At 29.5% G+C, this 20964-nt stretch overlaps 1 protein-coding gene across 2 annotated transcripts in view; it reads left to right on the top strand.

The window, feature by feature from the left end:
• Positions 1 to 20964, top strand: part of Ndae1 (Na[+]-driven anion exchanger 1) — a 137785-nt gene that overhangs the window by 61479 nt on the left and 55342 nt on the right. For both annotated transcript variants that reach the window (XM_064058646.1, XM_064058647.1), the window contains exon 3: positions 13235 to 13360. In XM_064058646.1, the coding sequence (XP_063914716.1) occupies positions 13235 to 13360 (126 nt within the window). The remainder of the gene's footprint in view (positions 1 to 13234; positions 13361 to 20964) is intronic.

The following is a 20964-nucleotide window of genomic DNA, read 5'->3' as shown; positions in this document are numbered from 1 at the left end:
AAAAAATTCTGGGAAATGTATTTCGACCAACTGAATCGAAAAAATAGAGAGTTGATGGGCCAGGATTACAAACGGGCGTCGAAGATTCCGGATAAATCCCAACAATTTTGTTAAGGACCTTTTGGTTCAAATTCGAAACAATTGAGTGGCTAAACGTTTTGAAAAAAATCTTGTTTGCGCAGTAATAATAAGGTTATCAAGTACCGTAACACCAAATCGATACAGTGACGATGTTTTCAAAATATTCGTTTTCGAAGTCGAATTTTTTAAATATCTCAAAATTGGTCACACTTCATTTTGACGAATCTAGACAAATGGCAAAAACTGTCGACGAAATGAAGACTTAACAAACTTCTAGAGATCGAAATTGACAAAAGAAATTTTTCTGATAATTTTCGACGACGCTCGGAAATGGTCAAAAATTTTATACAAAAAAAATTGTGCTTTTGGTCAAATCGTCTAAAAATCCACAAAAAAATTTGGGAAATGTATTTCGACCAACTGAATCGAAAAACATAGCGTGCTGATGCTATGGGGTCAGGATTACAGCCAGATTTCAAAAACTCCGGAGGAATCCTAGCCATTTTGTTAAGAACATTTTTCACTCAATTTCGAAAATACTGAGTTGTTAAAAAATATTTTGTTTGCCCAGAAATTATACATTTATCAGGTAAAATAACCCAAAATCGATACAGCGACTGGGTTTTTAAAATATTCGGGTTCCATGTAAAATTTTCAAAATTTTTCAAAATCCACACAAAATTCTGAAAGATAAATTTCGACTAGATGAATCTAAAAACGTATGTCCCGGACAAAGATTTCAGGCGAAAATCGGAAATTCCGGAGCTATTTTTAACGTTGTGAAAATATTTAGCGTAACTTTGGAAAAAAGAATTCGTCAAAAATGACGAACAAAATTGTATCGCACCATTTCTCAAATTTATTTTCGGCTATTCTGGAAAAATGGTTAGAATTTTCGAAGAAAGTTTGGTAGTTTTCAACCGTGCTCAGAAAAAGGTAAAAAAAACCATAAGGGAAAAAATTGGAGTTTTAACGAAGTTGCCCAAAAATCCCCAAAAAAATACAGGAAATAGTGAGATAGATTTAGAAAAGATGGATCGAAAAACAACGTGTATTGATGATTCCGAATCAAGATTTTAAGCGAAAACCGAACAACCGTAGCGTTTTTGTTTTGGAATTATTTAAGGCAACTCCGGGAAAACTGGGTGGTCCAAAATTTTAAACAAAATTGTGTTTACGCAGGAATAATCCCTCTGTCAAAGAAAATAATATCAAGTCAAAATTTCGGAAACTGACTTTTGGCGATTCTGGAAAAACGGTTAGAATTTTCGAAGAAATAATGTTGTGAAAAAAATTTGGATTTCGAAACAAACAAAAAAAAACATTTGGTAATTTTCAACGTTCTTCGAAAAAATGTAAAAATTTCACAAGGGAAGGTATTGAAAAAATTCAGTTTTTCAGATCTTTTTCGAGAGCTAAATAGAAAAACAACTTATTGATGGTTTCGTATCAAGATTTCAGGCCACTGGTTTTCGGAATATTCGAGCAAAATCATATTTTTAAAAATATTGTTACGTTGATCGGTGAATAAAATCGGCGCGGGTTAAACTCAACAATTTATTTCTTAGTAACTCAAATTCATACAACGATTATGTACAAAATAATTCTGGGCCTTGTCTGGATTTTCTCGATCCTCGCTGGATTCGACTTGTTAACTCAATTGGCTGAATAATAAGGTGGCCTCTATATAAACCCATACTTCTGCGATCGAGGTCTTTCTCGAATACCCATCGCGACTTCCGCTCCCAGGCTGTATATACTAGAAAGCTCTAGACGGCCCATAGGCGTCGTACCCGGGTGGCGTATGGGTTTCTTTCGTAACAATGTCATAAAATTTCTCTGATTTAATTTTGGCGATTCTGGAAAAATGCTTGGAATTTTCAATGAAATGAAGTTATAAAAAACTTCTGGGTTTCTAAACCACCAAAAAAATCATTTGATGATTTTTTTGGTGGTTTAGAAAAATTGTCAAAAATTCCATAAGGGACGGCATTGAAAAAATTGAGTTTTTGCAAAGTTCCTTAAATATCTCCCAAAAATATGGAAGATTTTTTTCGAAAAGTAGAAATACTAAAATTTCGGAGAACTCGTAGCATTTTTTTTTGTAAAAAATCAAAGTCAATACGGTCACTAGTTTTCGAAATATTCAAGCTCAAAATCATGTTTTTAAAAATATCCCACAATTTTTCACATTTAATTTTCGCAATTTTGGAAAAATGGTTGGAATTTTCCATGAAATGCATACCTTTTAAAAACCTTCTGGATTTTGAAACTAACAAAGAAAAAATCATGTGGTAATTCTCAACGGAAAAATGTCAAAAATTTCGTAAGGGAAAGTATTAAAGAAAATTGAGTTTTTGGCGAAGTTTCTTAAAAATCCCATAAAAAATATCGAAGATCTATTTCGAAAAGCCGAATCGAAAAACATAGCTTATTGATGATAAAATAGATTTCAGGCAAAAGTCGAAAATTCTAGGGTGGCATTTTTTTATGAAATTATTTAAGACAACTCCGGAAAAAAAAGACCAAAAAATATCAAGAAAATTGTATTTATGGCGAAATAATAGGTCTATCAGAGAAAAAAATTCGGAGGCAATACGTCCATTGGTTTTCGAAATGTTCGAACTCAAATTTTTTTTTTAAATATCATAAAATTCCTCAAATGTATTTTGGCGATTCTGGAAAAATGATTGGAATTTTCGATGAAATGAAGTTGTAAAAACTTCTAGATTTCTAAACCAACAAAAAAATAATAACTTGGTAATTTTCACCATTGCTCACCTTGGAAATATTGCGTTTTTGGCGAAGTTTCTTAAAAGTTCCCAAAAAATATGGAAATTTTTTTTCGAAGAGGTGAATCCAAAAACATAATTAAGATTTCAGACGAAAATCGAAAATTCCGGAAGAATCGTAGTATGTTTTTTTTTAATGAATCTATATAAAACAACTCCGGAAAAAGTGGGTGATCCAAAATTATGAAAAAAAATGTGTTTACTCAGAAATACGTCCACTGGTTTTCGAAATATTCGAACCCAAAATGATATTTTTAAAATATCACAAAATTCCTCAAAAAATGGCTTGAATTTTCATTAAGATGAAGTTGTAAAAAATTTCACAGAAAAAACTGATTTTTTTGCGAAGTCTCTTAAAAATTTCCAAAAAATATGGAAGTTCTTTTTCAAAGAGCCGAATCAAAAATTGATGGTCTGGGATCAAAATAATCGCTGCATTTTTTCAATGAAACTATATAGGACAACTCCGGAAAAATATGGCTGATCAAAAAAATATGAACAAAATTGCGCTTACGTAGAAATAGAGCAGAACGTCTGTCAGAGACAAAAATTCAAAGTCAATGCCACTAGTTTTCGAAATATTCGAGCTCAAAATCACATTTTTAAAAATATCACAAAATCCTCCTAATTTTGGCGATTCTGGAAAAGTGGTTGGAATTTTCAATGAAATGAATACATTCTAAAAAGCTTCTGGATTTTGAAACCAATAAAAAAAATCATTTGGTAATTTTCAACGTTTCTCGGAAAAATGTCAAAAATTACTAAGGAAAAGTCTTAAAAAATCGAGTTTTTCCGGAAGTTTCTTAAAAATCTGCCAAAAAATATCGAAGATCTTTTTCAGAGAACTTAATTAAAAAATCATGGCTTATTGATGGTCTCGGATCACGATTTCTGGCGAAAATCGGAAATTCCGGAACAATCGTAGCATTTTTATCATGAAATTATTTAGGGCAATTCAGGAAAAACTGACTGATCGGAGCTTTTTTCAATCAAATTATATAGGACAACTGCAGAAAAACTGGGTGATCAAAATTATGAACAAAATTGTCTTTACGCAGAAATTATACGTCTGTTAGAGAAAAAATTCAATATGGCAATTGGTTTTCGAAATTTTCGAACTCAAAATAATATTTTTGGAAAAATGGTTGGAATTTTCAGTGAAATGAATCCGTAAAAAACTTCTGGATTTCGAAACCAACAAAAAAACATCATTTGGAAATTCTCAACGTTAGTCGGAAAAAAAATTTCTTAAGGAAAACTAGGTATCAAAAAACATCTCAGAATTTTTTCGAAGAGCTGAACAAAAAAAAAGACAGCTTACTGATAATCTCGGATCGAGATTTCAGAGGATAATCGAAAATTAGTGAGCAACCGCAGCATTTTTTTTTTTGGAATTATTTAGGGCTGAACTGGGTGATTAAAAATTATAACCAAAATTGTATTTAGGCAGAAATAATATGCCTCTCAGAAAAAAAAAATCAGAGTTAATACGGTCACTGGTTGTCGAAATATTCGAGCTCAAAATCATATTTTCAAAAATATCCCAAAATTTTTCACATTTAATTTTGGCAATTCTGGAAAAATGGTTGGAATTTTCGCTGAAATGCATATGTTCTAAGAAAACTTCTGGTTTTCGAAACCAACAAATAAAATCATTTAGTAATTCTTAAAGTTGCTCGGAAAAAAATAAAAAATTTTGTAAGGGAAAATATTGAAAAAAATTCAGTTTTTGGCGAAGTTTCTTAAAAATCCCATACAAAATGTCTAAGGCCTTTTTCGAAAAGTCGAATATAGCTTATTGTTGGCTTGGGATCAATAAAAAAAAGGGCGGAAAAAATTGTGTTTACGTAGAAACAAAACATCTGTGAGAGAGAAAAATCCTGGGTTAATACGGCCACTCGTTTTCGAAAAATTAGAACTCGAAGTGATATTTTTAAAAATTACACAAAATTCCTTGCATTTAATTTTGGAGATTTTCGAAAAATGGTTGAAATTTTCGATGAAATGACTTTGTAAAAAATTCCTGGATTTCTAAACCAATAAAAAAAGTAAATCAATTGATAATAATTTTTGACGTTGCTGTGAAAAATTGAAAAAAAAATTCATCGAAAAAATTGAGTTTTGGCGAAGTGTCTTACAATTTCCCAAAAAATATGTAAGATTTTCTTCGAGCGCGGAATCGAAAATCACAGCTTATTGATGGTTTCTGATCAAAATTTCAGGCGAAAATCGAAAACTCCAGAGCAACTGTAGCATTTTTGGGATGAAATTATTTAGGGCAAGTCTGGAAAAACTGAATGATCCAAAAATTATACGCCTGTTAGAGAAAAAAAATACAGTCAATACGGTCATTAGTTTTAGAAACATTCGAGCTCAAAATCAGAAAAGATGGATTAAATTTTCATTAAATGAAGTTGTAAAAAACTTCTGGATTTCGAAAGCAACAAAAAAAAATTATTTGGTAATTTTCACCGTTGCTCGAAAAAATATTAAAAATTTCACATTGAAAAAAAAGTCAGAGCCAATACGGCCACTGGTTTTCGAAATATTCGAGCTCAAGATCATATTTTTAAAATATCGCAAAATTTCTCACATATAGTTTTGGCGAATTTGGAAAACTGGCTGGAATTTTGGACGAAATGAATTTGTAAAAACTTCTAGACTTCCAAACCAACAAAAAATCATTTGATAATTTTAACGTTGCTCGAAAAAATGTCAAAAATTTCTTTGAAAAATTTGATTTTTAACGAAGTCTCTTTTAGAATTTTTGAAGAAATGATGAAAAACTTCTCAAGTTTGAAATAAACAAAAATACAATGGTGTTCGGAAAAGCTCAAAAATTAATAAGAGAGGGTAAAAATTGGAGCTTTCGGCGAAGTTGCTCAAAAATCCCCCAAAAAAATATGGGAAACAGATTTAGAAGAGACTGATCGAAAATCAACAGTTATCGATGGTTCCGGACTAAGTTGTAGGATTTTTGTTACGGAATTATTTATTTACGGCAACTCCGGTAAAATTGGGTGGTGAAAATTTATAAACAAAATTCTGTTTACGCAGAAACAATGCGCCTTGCAGAGAAAATAATATAGAGTCAATACGGCCACTAATTTTCAAAATATTCGAACTCAAAGTCATATTTTAAAATATTTTTAAAATATTACAAAATTTCCCGAATTCACTTTTCGTTTACGAATTTACGATTCTGAAAAAATGGTTGGAATTTCCAAAGAAACTAAGTTGTAAAAAAATGTTGGAGTTCGACATCAAAAAAAAAAATTCTTTTGTTAGTTTTAACGGTGCTCAGTAAAAAATAAAAAAAATTCATAAAGGAGGATATTGAAAAAATTGAGCCTTTGGCGAAATTCCTCAAAAATCCCTCAAAAAATATGGGAGATAGGCTTAGAAGAAGTAAACCGAAAAACAGTTTATCGATGGTCTCGGATCAAAATTTCAGGCGAAAATCGAAAATTTTGCAGCAAACGTAGCATTTTTTAAAAAATTATAGGACAACTTCGGATAAACCGGGTGGTCAAAAAATATGAATAAAACTTCTGAAATAGAAGGTTTATCAGAGAAAAAAATTCAGAGTCAATACGGCAACTGCTTTTCGAGCTCAAAATCATATTTTTAAAGATATCATAAAAGAAACCAAAAAAAAAGTCATTTGGTAATTGTCAACGTTGTTCGGAAAATGTCAAAAACTTCATAAGAGAGGGTATTGAAATAATTGAGTTTTTGGTGAAGTTTCTTAAAAATCACCAAAAAAATATAAAAAACCTTTTTCAAAGAGATGAATCGAAAAACATAGCTTATTGGTAGTCTCAGATCAAGATATCAGGCGAAAATCGAAAGTTCCGAAACAATCGTAGCATTTTAGTGACGAAATTATTTAGGGCAATTCCGGGACAACTACATGATCAAAAAGTGTGAACAAAATTGTGTCTACGTAGAAATAATAAGTCTATCAGAGAAAAAGATTCAGAGTCAAGCCAGCCACTGGATTTCGAAATATTCGGATTCAGGATATATTTATAAAATATCACAAAATTTCTCACATTCAATTTTGGCGATTCTTGAAAAATGGCTGCAATTTTCGAAAAAACGAACTAATAAGAAACTTCTGGACTGGGAAATAACTAACAAAAAAAACCATTTGGTATTCTTAACGCTGCTCGGAAAAATGTCAAAAATTTCATAATGAAAGGGATTGAAATAATTGGGTTTTCGTCTAAGTTTTTTAAAAATTTTTAAAAAATATGTAAGATCTTTTTCGAAAAGCGGAATTGAAAAACGCAACTTATTGATGATCTCGGATCAAGATTTCAGGCGAAAATCGAAAATTCTTGAGCAGTCGTAGCTTTTTTTTTGGAATCATTTAGGCTCCTCCGGAAAAACTGGGTGATCAAAAAATATGAACAAAATTGTGTTTACGCAGAAATAATACGTCTGTTAGAGAAAAAATTCAGAGTCAATGCGGCATTTGGTTTTCGAAATACATATTCGAACTCAAAACAATATTTTTAAAATATTACAAAATTTCTCACATCAAGTTTTGGCGATTCTGGAAAAATCGTTGGAATTTTCAGCGAAATGCATTCCGTTGTAAAAAACTTCTGGATTTATAAACCAACAAAGAAAATCATTAGGAAATTCCCAACGTTGCTCGGAAAAATATTAAAAATTTCATAAGGAAGACTTGGTATTGAAAAAATTGAATTTTTGGTGAAGTTGCTAAAAAATTCCCCAAAAATATCGAAGATCCTTTTTGGAAAAGCCGAATTGATAAACATACCTTATTGATGCTCTGGGATCAAGATTTCAGCGGAAAATCGAAAATACGGCAAGGTATTGAAGAAAATAGAGTTTTTGTCAGTTTCTTAAAAATCTTCAAAAAATATGTAAATTTTTTTTCGAGAACTGAATAGAAAAGTTCATTGAATATATCTCAAATCAAGATTTCTGGAAAAAATCCAGAATTCCTGAGCGATCCTAGCCTTTTTTTATTATTTAGGGCTACTCCGGAAAAACTGAGTGTTCAAAAATTTTGAACAAATTTCGATTTACGCAGAAATAATACGCCTGTAAGAGAAAAAATTCCGAGTCAATAAGGCCACTGGTTTTCAAAATATTCGAACTCAAAATCATGTTTTTAAAATATCAAAAAATTATCATATTTAGTTTTGACGAATCTGGAAAGGTCCACTCATGTGTTAAATTAATCGAGGATTAAATATTTAATTCGCTTTTCTATAAACCTACCCCTATATTTCTAAACCAACAAAAAAATTATTTAGTCATTTTCACCGTTGCTCAGAAAAATGTTAAAAATTTCGCATTGAAAAAATTGACTTTTTAGCGAAGTTTCTTAAAATCTCCCGAAAAATATAGAAAATCTTTTACGAAGAGCTGAATAAAAAAAAATGCTTGACTAGGTTGAGTTTTCGGTGAATTTTCTTAAAAATCCCGCAAAAATATCAAGATCTTTTTTGAAAAAGCCGAATCGATGGATAAACAAACCTTATTGATGCTCTCGGATTAAGATTTCAGGCGAAAATTAAAAATTCCCGAAGAATCGTAACTTTTTTTTTAATGACATTACACAGGAAAGCTCCGGAAACTGGATGATCAAAAATTATGAACAAAATTGGGCTTAGACAGAAATAATACGTCTGTCAGAGAAACAAATTCAGAGTCAATACGGCTATTGGTTTTCAAAATACTGGAACTCAAAATCATATTTTTAAAATACTTATCACAAAATTCCTCAGATTTACTTTTGTCGATCCTGAAAAAATGGTTTGAATTTTCACTGAAATAAAGTTATAAGAAACTTCTGAATTTCGAAACTAACAAAAAAGGATATTAAAAAATTGAGCTTTTGGCGGAATTACTTAAAAATTCGCAAAAAATTTGGAATATAGGTTTCGCAAAGCTGCATCGAAAAACATGACTAATTGATGACTCCAGATCAAAATTTCGGTGAAAATAAAAAATTCCGGAGGAATTGTAGCACATTTGTTGTGAAAGTATTTAGAACAACTATAAGAAAACTAGGTTGTCAAAAATAACTAACAAAATCGTGTTTACGCAGGAATAATACATCTTTCAGAGAAAATAATTCAGAGTCAGTACAAGTTATATTTTTAAAATTTTTATTTTTAGCTATTCTGGAAAAATTTTGGCAGTGTCGATTTTTTTTGTAATTTTTTGTTGCTCTGAAAAAGGTCAAACATTTGGTAAGGGACAGTGGTGAAAAAAAATGAACTTTTGGCTAAGTTACATTACAAATATGGAAGATATTTTTCGAATAGTCGAACCGAAAGCCATTAGGGCAACTCCTGAAAAACTGGGTGGTCAAAAATAATGAACAACATTGTGTTTACGCAGGAATAATACGCCTGTTAGAGCAAAAATTCAAAGTTAATACGGCCACTGGTTTTCGAAATATTGGAACTCAAAATCATATTTTTAAAATATCACAAAATTCCTCACTTTTTCTGACGATTCTGGAAAAATAGCTGGAATTTTCGACGAATTGTAGTTATTAAAAACTTCCGGATTTCGAAACCAACAAAAAAAAATCATTTAGTAATTGTCAACGTTCATCGGAAAAATGTCAAAATCTTTATAAAGGAGGGTATTGCAAAAATTTATTTTTTGACAAAGTTTGTAAAAAATCCCCCAAAAAATATGGAAGATGTTTTTCGAAGAGCGCAATGAAAAAAATGCCTTATTGATAATCTAGGATTAAGATTTCTAGCGAAAATCGATAATTCCGGAGCAATTGTCGCATTTTTGTGATGCAATAATTATTTAGGGCAATTCCGGAAAAAATAGGTGACCAAAAATTATGAAATTTAGGCAAACATAATACGTCTGCCAGAGAAAAAAATTCAGAATCAATATGGCCATTGGTTTTCAAAATATTTCAATTCAAAATTAAATTTTTGAAATATCACAAAATTCCTCACATTTTTTTTGACGATTCTGGAAAAATAACTGGAATTTTCGACGAATTGTAGTTATTAAAAACTTCCGGATTTCGAAACCAACAAAAAAAAATCATTTGGTAATTGTCAACGTTCATCGGAAAAATGACAAAAACTTTATAAAGGCGGGTATTGCAAAAATGTATTTTTTGACGAAGTTTGTAAAAAATCCCCCAAAAAACATGGAAAATGTTTTTCGAAGAGCTCAATGAAAAAAATGCCTTATTGATAATCTAGGATTAAGATTTCTAGCGAAAATCGGAAATTCCGGAGCAATTGTCGCATTTTTGTGATGCAATAATTATTTAGGGCAATTCCGGAAAAAATAGGTGACCAAAAATTATGAAATTTAGGAAAACATAATACGTCTGCCAGAGAAAAAACTTCAGAATCAATATGGCCATTGGTTTTCAAAATATTTCAATTCAAAATTAAATTTTTGAAATATCACAAAATTCCTCACATTTTATTTTTTGACGATTCTGGAAAAATAGCTGGAATTTTCGACGAATTGTAGTTATTAAAAACTTCCGGATTTCGAAACCAACAAAAAAAAATCATTTGGTAATTGTCAACGTTCATCGGAAAAATGTCAAAAACTTTATACAGGAGGGTATTGCAAAAATTTATTTTTTGACGAAGTTTGTAAAAAATCCCCCAAAAAACATGGAAAATGTTTTTCGAAGAGCTCAATGAAAAAAATGCCTTATTGATAATCTAGGATTAAGATTTCTAGCGAAAATCGGAAATTCCGGAGCAATTGTCGCATTTTTGTGATGCAATAATTATTTAGGGCAATTCCGGAAAAAATAGGTGACCAAAAATTATGAAATTTAGGCAAACATAATACGTCTGCCAGAGAAAAAACTTCAGAATCAATATGGCCATTGGTTTTCAAAATATTTCAATTCAAAATTAAATTTTTGAAATATCACAAAATTCCTCACATTTTATTTTTTGACGATTCTGGAAAAATAGCTGGAATTTTCGACGAATTGTAGTTATTAAAAACTTCCGGATTTCGAAACCAACAAAAAAAAATCATTTAGTAATTGTCAACGTTCATCGGAAAAATGTCAAAAACTTTATAAAGGAGGGTATTGCAAAAATTTATTTTTTGACGAAGTTTGTAAAAAATCCCCCAAAAAACATGGAAAATGTTTTTCGAAGAGCTCAATGAAAAAAATGCCTTATTGATAATCTAGGATTAAGATTTCTAGCGAAAATCGGAAATTCCGGAGCAATTGTCGCATTTTTGTGATGCAATAATTATTTAGGGCAATTCCGGAAAAAATAGGTGACCAAAAATTATGAAATTTAGGCAAACATAATACGTCTGCCAGAGAAAAAACTTCAGAATCAATATGGCCATTGGTTTTCAAAATATTTCAATTCAAAATTAAATTTTTGAAATATCACAAAATTCCTCACATTTTATTTTTTGACGATTCTGGAAAAATAGCTGGAATTTTCGACGAATTGTAGTTATTAAAAACTTCCGGATTTCGAAACCAACAAAAAAAAATCATTTGGTAATTGTCAACGTTCATCGGAAAAATGTCAAAAACTTTATAAAGGAGGGTATTCCAAAAATTTATTTTTTGACGAAGTTTGTAAAAAATCCCCCAAAAAATATGGAAGATGTTTTTCGAAGAGCTCAATGAAAAAAATGCCTTATTGATAATCTAGGATTAAGATTTCTAGCGAAAATCGGAAATTCCGGAGCAATTGTCGCATTTTTGTGATGCAATAATTATTTAGGGCAATTCCGGAAAAAATAGGTGACCAAAAATTATGAAATTTAGGCAAACATAATACGTCTGCCAGAGAAAAAACTTCAGAATCAATATGGCCATTGGTTTTCAAAATATTTCATTTCAAAATTAAATTTTTGAAATATCACAAAACTCCTCACTTTTTGTCTGACGATTCTGGAAAAATAGCTGGAATTTTCGACGAATTGTAGTTATTAAAAACTTCCGGATTTCGAAACCAACAAAAAAAAATCATTTGGTAATTGTCAGCGTTGCTCGGAAAAATGTCAAAAACTTTATAAAGGAGGGTTTGCAAAAATTTCCAAAAAGTATAGAAGATCTTTTTCGAAGAACTCAGTGGAAAAAATACCTTATTGATGGTCTCGGATTCAGATTTCAGGCGAAAATCGGAAATTCCGGAGCAATCGTAGCATTTTTATGATACAATTATTTAGAGCAATCCCGGAAAACCTGGATTACCAAAAATTATAAAAAAAAAATGTATTTGAGCAGAAACAATACGTCTATCAGAGAAAAAAATTCAGAGGCAGCTTTTAGAAATATTCAAACTCGAATTCATTTAGTTTTGGCGATTCTGAAAAAATGGCTGCAATTTTCAATGAAATGAAGTTGCAAACATCTCTTGGAGTCAGAAACCAACAAACAAATTCTTTAGGTAATTTTAAACGTGATCGGAAGAAGGTCAAAAATTTTGTAAGGAGGGGTATTGAAAAACTGAGCTTTTGGCAAAATTACTTTAAATACTTAAATACCGTACTTAAAAATTACTTAATTTTAGATATTGCTCAGAAAAAGGTCAAAAATTTCGTAAGGAATGGTAGTGAAAAAAGTGAGCTTTTGGCTAAGCTTCTTAAACAAGATGAAAGATATTTTTCAAAGAGCCGAACCGAAAAACATTGCTTATTGATGGAATTAAATATTTAGGGCAACGTCGGAAAAACTGGCTGGTCAAAAATAATGAACAATATTGTGTTTAGGCAGGAATAATACGTCTATCAGAGGAAATAATAATTCATAGTCAATACGGCAACTGGTTTGCGAAATATTCGAGCTTAAAATCGTATTTTTAAGATATCACAAATTTTCTTACATTTAGTTTCGGCTATTCTTGAAAAGCAGTAGAAAAATCCTCTGAAGCAACAAAATTCCTCCGAATCCTACACGAACTTCCACCAGAAGTTTGACTCATTCACTTGTTGCTCCAGATTTATTTTACCGTAATTTGTTCCTGTAGCGTTATCCTTTAATAAATTGTTACCACCTACACGAATCTTAGCAGCCTTTAGCAAAACATTACAAAAGATAAAATGAGTCAAAGACGTAACATTTATTTATGATATTAATTAGTATCCGTCTCATCCGCCTCAAATAACACTAGATACAAAACTAGGCTAAGCAGAACGCCCGATTTTCTTCGGCGCTTCCACTCTCAACGTGTTAAAGTGGAAATTAAGCCATGTGCAATAAGCAATCCCGAGAGGCTTTTCATCGATCGCACCTATTGTGTCGAGTGCAATAAATCTCGCTTTATTACCAATTCAATCTGTGCCATTAATATAATTTTGTTAGAGTCCGCTGAAAACGAAAATGTTTTTAGGTCATCGAGCGCACAGCGTTTTCGTGGGAGTTCATGTTCCCGCCGAAAGGAAACACTCGCACAGGAGACATAGACATCATCGCAGAAGCTCCTTTTCTGGGCCGACTTCACAGGACAATAGACCCAGTAAGTGGAGAGGATGCATGATGCCCTGGTGCAGATTATTTTCTTTCTTGTTTTTTATATTTTAGTCGCATTTTCTTTTTTTTTTTTTTGTTATTATATTATGGCATGCTCTTACTTGTTGAAATTCAGTGACTTCGGATGACATAAGAGCGCTGAAGGGACTTCTGAACTCCCTTTACCTGCTTGATCTTTCGCCCGTACAGAAAACTGAGGGCGTTCTATTTTAGGTTTACAGAAACCAGTCTGACGTGAATAATAGGGCCCTTCAACGGCAGACTTTGGCAAAACATGAATTTGCTCTAGGTCAAAACACGAGCCACTGAATCTTCCACGGATTTTCTTAAACTCTAAAGCAAGCTGAATTTGACCCTTCTTGTCATAGACAGTTATTATTAATTTTGTATAACAACAAAGCATTCTAACTTGAAAATTCCATCGCGCTCGAACAAAAGCAAACATTTCTCTTTTAATGTTTTTTGTCAGCATGTTTATTCCCTTTGAGGACGTAAAAACGACCGATACCTACAATATCGGGAATAAATAATCTGACATCTTTACAATTCCGAGTGGCGTTTTATCAAAGTAACCCATAAAAGTTTTCCAGCTTGACCTGGATTCCAATCGCCTTTGAATTTTTAGTCAAAGCATAACCGATGCAACGAAATCCTTTAAAGTCGCTGATGTTCGGAATTTTACCAAACCAATTTTCTTTGGATTTTTCAATTTTTCGTTTCCACAATTTTTCATGTTCCCGATTTTTATTTTTCAATATGGCGAATGTTTAATTTTTATTTTCTCGATTTATATCACAATTGTCCGTTTTTTCATTTTCTTTATTTTCCGTGTTTTTTTTTCGATTTTACAATTTTTCATTTGTTCAATTTTTCAAATTTTCAGGCTTTGAATTTTCAGTTAGTCCATTTTTCAATTTTTAAATTTTTCGCTTTGTAGTTTTTGGATTTCCAGTCTTCCGATTTTCCAATTTCTTTAATTTTCAATATTTTTATTTCATAATACATATTTCTTTTTTTTTATTTTTTACTTTTTCGATTCTTAAGATTTTTCAAGTTTTCATTTTGTAATTTTTCGTTTTTTATTTTTGATTTTTCAATATTACAGTTTTTCATTTTTCGATTTTTCAGTTTATCAATTTTTTTTCCCTTTTCCAATTTTTTGTCTCCGATTTTTATTTTTCATTTTCCCGATTTTTTAATTTTCACTTTTTCGATTGTATGTCACAATTTTTCGTTTTTTCATTTCCTTCATTTTTTGTTGCTTCTTTCGGTTTTATAATTTTTCGTTTATTCAATTTTTCAAATTTTCGGGTTTTTTTTTCAATTTTTCTTCAACTTTTCGTGTTTTATTTTCACTTTTTACATTTTCAAATTTTTATTATGCTTACACTTTTTCGTTTTTTTATTTTTGATTTTATAATTTTACAGTTTGTCGACTTCTAAATTTCCCAATTTTTCAATATTACAATTTCTCATTTTTCCATTTTTCACATTCTCGATTTTTAATTTTTCCCTGTTTCAATTTTTCGTTCCCTAAATTTTTCAACTCCCCGATTTCTATTTTGCATTTTCCTGATTTTGTATTTTTTATTTTCTCGATTTATATCACAATTGTCCGTTTTTTCATTTTCTTTATTTTCTGTTTTTATTTCGATTTTACAATTTTTCATTTGTTCAATTTTTCCAATTTTCAGGCTTTGAATTTTCAGTTCGTTCATTTTTCAATTTTTAAATTTTCCGCTTTGCAGATTTTGGATTTCCAGACTTCCGATTTTCCAATTTCTTTAATTTTCAATATTTCTATTTCATAATACATATTTCTTTTTTTTTTGTTTTTCACTTTTTTGATTCTTAAGATTTTTCAAGTTTTCATTTTGTAATTTTTCGTTTTTTATTTTTGATTTTTCAATTTTACAATTTCTCGACTTCCGAAATTTTCAATTTTTCGTTCCTTCAATTTTTCGATTTGCATCAGTTTTGCAATTTGGCAATTTTTCAATATTACGGTTTTTCATTTTTAAATTTTTCAGTTTATCAATTTTTAATTTTTCCCTTTTCCAATTTTTTTGTTTCCGATTTTTATTTTTCATTTTCCCGATTTTTTAATTATCAATTTTTTGGATTCACAATTTTTCGGTTTTTCATTTCCTTTATTTTTTGTTGCTTCTTTCGATTTTACAATTTTTCGTTCATTCAATTTTTCAAATTTTCAGGCTTTTTCAATTTTTCTTCAAATTTTCAAGTTTGATTTTCACTTTTTACATTTTTCAAGTTTTTATTATACACTTTTTTGTTTTTTCGTTTTTGATTTTTGAATTTTACAATTTGTTGGCTTCCAAGATTTCCAATTTTTGAATATTACAATTTCTCATTTTTCCAATTTTCACATTCTCGATTTTTAATTGTGCCCTTTTTCTATTTTCTGTCCCCTCAATTTTTCAATTTTCAACTTTCGATTTTTCAATTTTCGACTGTTTTATATATATTTTGATTTCTGAATTTTTCTATTTCAGTTTTCACTGCTTGTATATTTTAATTTTTCTTTTTTCCGAATTTTTTAATTTTCGATTTTTCAATTTTTTGAAAACTCGATTTATCGAGATTCGGATGTTTCGATGTTTTAATTGTCTCAGTTTTTGAATTTTTCGATGTTTCGATTTTTCGATTTATCGGTTTTTCACTTTTTTACTTTTCGGCTTTTCGATTTTTGAATTTTTCCAATTTTTCATTTACTCAATTTTTCAAATTTTCAGGCCAGTCGATTCCAATTCATCGAATTTCCAATTTTTAAATTTTTCAGTTTGCAGTTTTTGGGTGTCCACCCTTTTTTTACTTTTTGGATTCCAATTTTTGGTTAAACTTTAGATTTTTCAAATTTTCGACAGATTTATACTTCGATTTCTCAATTTTTTTTCAACTTTTCGATGTTTTAATATTTCTTTTTTTAAATTTTTCAATTTTTTTTTATTTCCCGATTTATCGAATGTTTTGATTGTTCAATTTCTCAATTTTTTTTATTTCCCGATGTTTCGATTTTTGGATTTCTCGATTTTCCGATTTTCCAATTTTGCAATATTTCAGTTGTTCAATGTTTTAAATTTTAGATTTTTCGATTTCTGGATTTTTTAATTTTCCAGTTCCAGTATTTCTATTTTCCAATTTTTCAAATTTTGACGTTGCTAAATTTTCAGTGTTCCGATTTTTCAATTAATATATATTTTTTTTACTTTCCCGTTTCTCGAATTCGCAATTTCGATTTTTCAGCTCTTCAATTCTTCGATTTTTGGATTTTTCGGTTGGCTAATTTTTTAGTTTCTTAATTTTGGATATTTGTTTCAGTTTTGGGATTTTTCAATATTTCTACTCTTCGACTTTTCGATTTTTTATTTTTTGGATTTTCAGTTTTTCGTTTTTTAAACTTTAGATTTTTCAATTTTTGACTGTTTTACATATATTTCGATTTCTGAATTTTTCCAGTTTTCAGTTCTTGTACATTTTAATTTTCTTTGTTCCGAATATTTTATTTTTCGATTTTTCAATTTTTTGAGAACTCGATTTATCGAGATTCGGATGTTTCGATGTTTTGATTGTCTCAGTTTTTGTATATTTCGATTTTTCGATGTATGGGTTTTTCGTTTTTTTCGTTTTTTGAATTATCCGATTTTTCAATTTTCCAATTTTTTAAATTTTCAAGTTTTAATGTTTCTGAATTTTCAATTTTCCGATTTCTCAATTAATCTATTTTTTGATTTGCCCATTTTCGACTTTTCAGTTTCTCAATTTTTCGTTTCCACAATTTTTCATGTTCCCGATTTTTATTTTTCAATGTGGCGAATTTTTAATTTTTATTTTCTCGATTTATATCACAATTGTCCGTTTTTTCATTTTCTTTATTTTCTGCTTTTTTTTTGATTTTACAATTTTTCATTTGTTCAATATTTCAAATTTTCAGGCTTTGAATTTTCAATGCATCCATTTTTCAATTTTAAAATTTTTCACTTTGCAGTTTTTGGATTTCCAGTCTTCCGATTTTCCAGTTTCTTTAATTTTCAATATTTCTATGTCATAATACATATTTCTTTTTTTTATTTTTCACTTTTTCGACTCTTAAGATTTTTCGTTTTTTATTTTTGTTTTTTCAATTTTACAATTTCTCGACTTCCAAAATTTTCAATTTTTCGTTCCTTCAATTTTTCGGTTTGCATCAGTTTTTCAATTTGGCAATTCTTCAATATTACAATTTCTCATTTTTCCATTTTTCACATTCTCGATTTTTAATGTTTCCCTTTTTGAATTTTTCGTCCCCTCAATTTTTCAACTCCCCGATTTTTATTTTGCATTTTCCTGATTTTTTTATTTTTCATTTTCTCGATTTTATATCACAATTTTTTGTTTTTTCATTTCCTTAATTTTTGTTGTTTCTTTTGATTTTCCGATTTTTCGTTTACTCAATTTTTCAAATTTTCAGGCCAATCGATTCCGATTAATCGATTTTCCAATTTTTAAATTTTTCAGTTTGCAGTTTTGGGGTTTCCACCCCTTTTTTACTTCTTGGATTTTCAATTTTTCGTTAAACTTTAGATTTTTTAAATTTTCGACAGTTTTATACTTCGATTTCTCAATTTGTTTTCAACTTTTCGATGTTTTAATATTTCTTTTTTAAAATTTTTCAATTTTTTTTATTTCTCCATTTATGGAATTCAGATGTTTGGATGTTTTAATTGTTCAATTTCTCATTTTTTTATTTCTCGATGTTTCGATTCTTGGATTTTTCGATGCTTCAGTTTTTCAGTTATCCGATTTTTCAATTTTTTTAAATTCTGGAGTTCCGATTTGTCGATTTTTCAGTTTTTCGATTTTTAAGTTTTAGATTTTCAAATTTTTCTTTTTTGATTCTTTGATGTTTGGATTTCTCCATTTTTCAATTTTGCGATATTTCAATTGTTCAATGTTTTAAATTTTAGATTTTTCGATTTCTGGATTTTTTTATTTTCCAGTTCTTCAGTATTTCTATTTTCCAATTTTTGACTGTCTTAGATATATTTCGATTTCTGAATTTTTCGAGTTTCCAGTTCTTGTCCTTTTTAATTTTCTTTGTTCCGAATTTTTTATTTTTCGATTTTTCAATTTTTTGAGAACTCGATTTATCGAGATTCGGATGTTTCGATGTTTTGATTGTCTCAGTTTTTGAATATTTCGATTTTTCGATTTATCGGTTTTTGTTTTTTTTCGAATTTTGAATTATCCGATTTTTCAATTTTCCAATTTTTTTAATTTTCAAGTTTTGACGTTTCTGAAATTTCAGTTTTCCGATTTCTCAATTAATCTATTTTTTGATTTGCCCATTTTTGACTTGCCAAGATTTCGATTTTTCAGTTTTTCAGTTCCTCAATTTTTCGATTTTTCGGGCTTCAGATTTTTCAATTTTTCGATTCTTTGGGTTCGCAATTTTTCGACTTTTCGATTTCCCAATTTTTCAATTTTTTAATTTCACAATGTTTGGATATTTCGTTCAATTTTGTGAGTTTTCTCAGTTTTTCGATTCATCAATTTTTCAATTTTGGGATTTTTTAGTATTTCGACTTTTGGATTTTTCATGTTCTGGATTTTTCAATTTCTCGACTTTTTACTTTTTGGATTTTCAGTTTTTCGTTAAACTTTAGATTTTTTAAATTTTCGACAGTTTTATACTTCGATTTCTCTTTTTTTTCAACTTTTCGATGTTTTAATATTTCTTTTTTAAAATTTTTCAATTTTTTTTTATTTTTCGATTTATCGAATTCAGATGTTTGGATGGTTTGATTGTTCAATTTCTCAATTTTTTTTATTTCTCGATGTTTCCATTTTTGGATTTTTCAATTTTTCGTTGTTTCAATTTTTCAGTTATCCGATTTTTCAATTTTTTAAATTCTGGAGTTCCGATTTGTCGATTTTTCAGTTTTTCGATTTTTAAGTTTTAGATTTTCGAATTTTTCTTTTTTGATTCTTTGATGTTTGGATTTCTCCATTTTTCAATTTTGCGATATTTCAATTGTTCAATGTTTTAAATTTTAGATTTTTTGATTTCTGGATTTTTCGATTTTCCATTTTTTCAATATCTCTATTTTCCAATTTTTCAAATTTTAACGTTGCTAAATTTTCAGTGTTCCAATTTTTCAATTAATATATATATATATTTTATTTTCCCGTTTCTCGAATTCGCAGCTTCGATTTTTCAGTTCTTCAATTCTTCGATTTTTGGATTTTTCGGTTGGCTAATTTTTTAATTTCTCAATTTTGGATATGTGTTTCAGTTTTGGGATTTTTCAATATTTCTATTTTTCGACTTTTCGATTTTTGATTTTTTGGGTTTTCAATTTTTCGTTTTTTAAAGTTTAGATTTTTCAATTTTCGACTATTTTACATATATTTCGATTTCTGAATTTTTCGAGTTTTCAGTTCTTGTACATTTTAATTTTCTTTTTTCCCAATTTTTTATTTTTCGATTTTTCAATTTTTTGAGAACTCGATTTATCGAGATTCGGATGTTTCGATGTTTTGATTGTCTCAGTTTTTGAATATTTAGATTTTTCGATTTTCCAGTTTTCTAAATTTTCAAGTTTTACCGTTTCTGAATTTTCAGTTTTCCGATTTCTCAATTAATCTATTTTTTGATTTGCCATTTTCGACTTGCCAAGGTTTCGATTTTTCAGTTTTTCAGTTCCTCAATTTTTCGATTTTCGGGCTTCAGATTTTTCAATTTTTCGATTCTTCGGGTTCGCAATTTTTCGGCTTTTCGATTTCCCAATTTTTCAATTTTTTAATTTCCCAATTTTTGAATATTTCGTTCAATTTTGTGAGTTTTCTCAGTTTTTCGATTCTTCAATTTTTCAATTTTGGGATTTTTTAGTATTTCGACTTTTGGATTTTTCACGTTCTGGATTTTTCGATTTCTCAACTTTTTACTTTTTGGATTTTCAATTTTTCGTTTTTTTGAACTTTCGGTTTTCACAGTCTTTCAACTTTTCGATATTTTAAGTTTTCAATATTTAAAAATTTTTCGATTTTCGAAATTGACATTTCTGAGTGATACCACCTTAACCCCAAGATTAGTCGAAATCACCCTCATGGAAAGTTCACTGTCCTAAACCCCAGCTGTTTAATATAAAAGACATTTTTTCCGTTTCCTCCCATTACGTGCCAAGTTTTTCCATAATAAAGCTCTTTCGGCTCGCAAACTTGCTCCTCCGTGTTTCTTGTAACTCTAATAAAGCCATTCTTGTGGTAGCCGAAGTTAGAACTTTTGCTATTTGAGTTCCCTTTTGTTCCGAATTTTCGTGTTTTACTTATCTGAACACTCCACTAACCAGGTATTTAATCATCCTCGTTATTAAGTTCTACGGGAATAAATTAACTCTTTGTATTCATGCACGCCATTTTCGTGCTTTGTTTGTTATATTATACAACTGTTAATCCTGAAAGAGTCCACTTTAGTGCGGCGAATAAATGTAACTTAAGAGATGTTTTCGTTTTACAACATAATTATGGTTTATTCGACTCTTAATTACCATATTCAGCTTGAGTCGGTCGTTAACAAAATTTAATTAGGTA

Source organism: Zophobas morio, unplaced genomic scaffold (genome assembly GCF_036711695.1).
Source record: "Zophobas morio isolate AGI-343-1 ecotype UQ-CSIRO unplaced genomic scaffold, CSIRO_AGI_Zmor_V1 ptg000018l, whole genome shotgun sequence".
In the NCBI taxonomy this organism is placed as follows: Eukaryota; Metazoa; Arthropoda; class Insecta; order Coleoptera; family Tenebrionidae; genus Zophobas; species Zophobas morio.
Note: the sequence above shows the minus strand (reverse complement) of the source record. Positions and strands in the feature narration are given on the sequence as shown.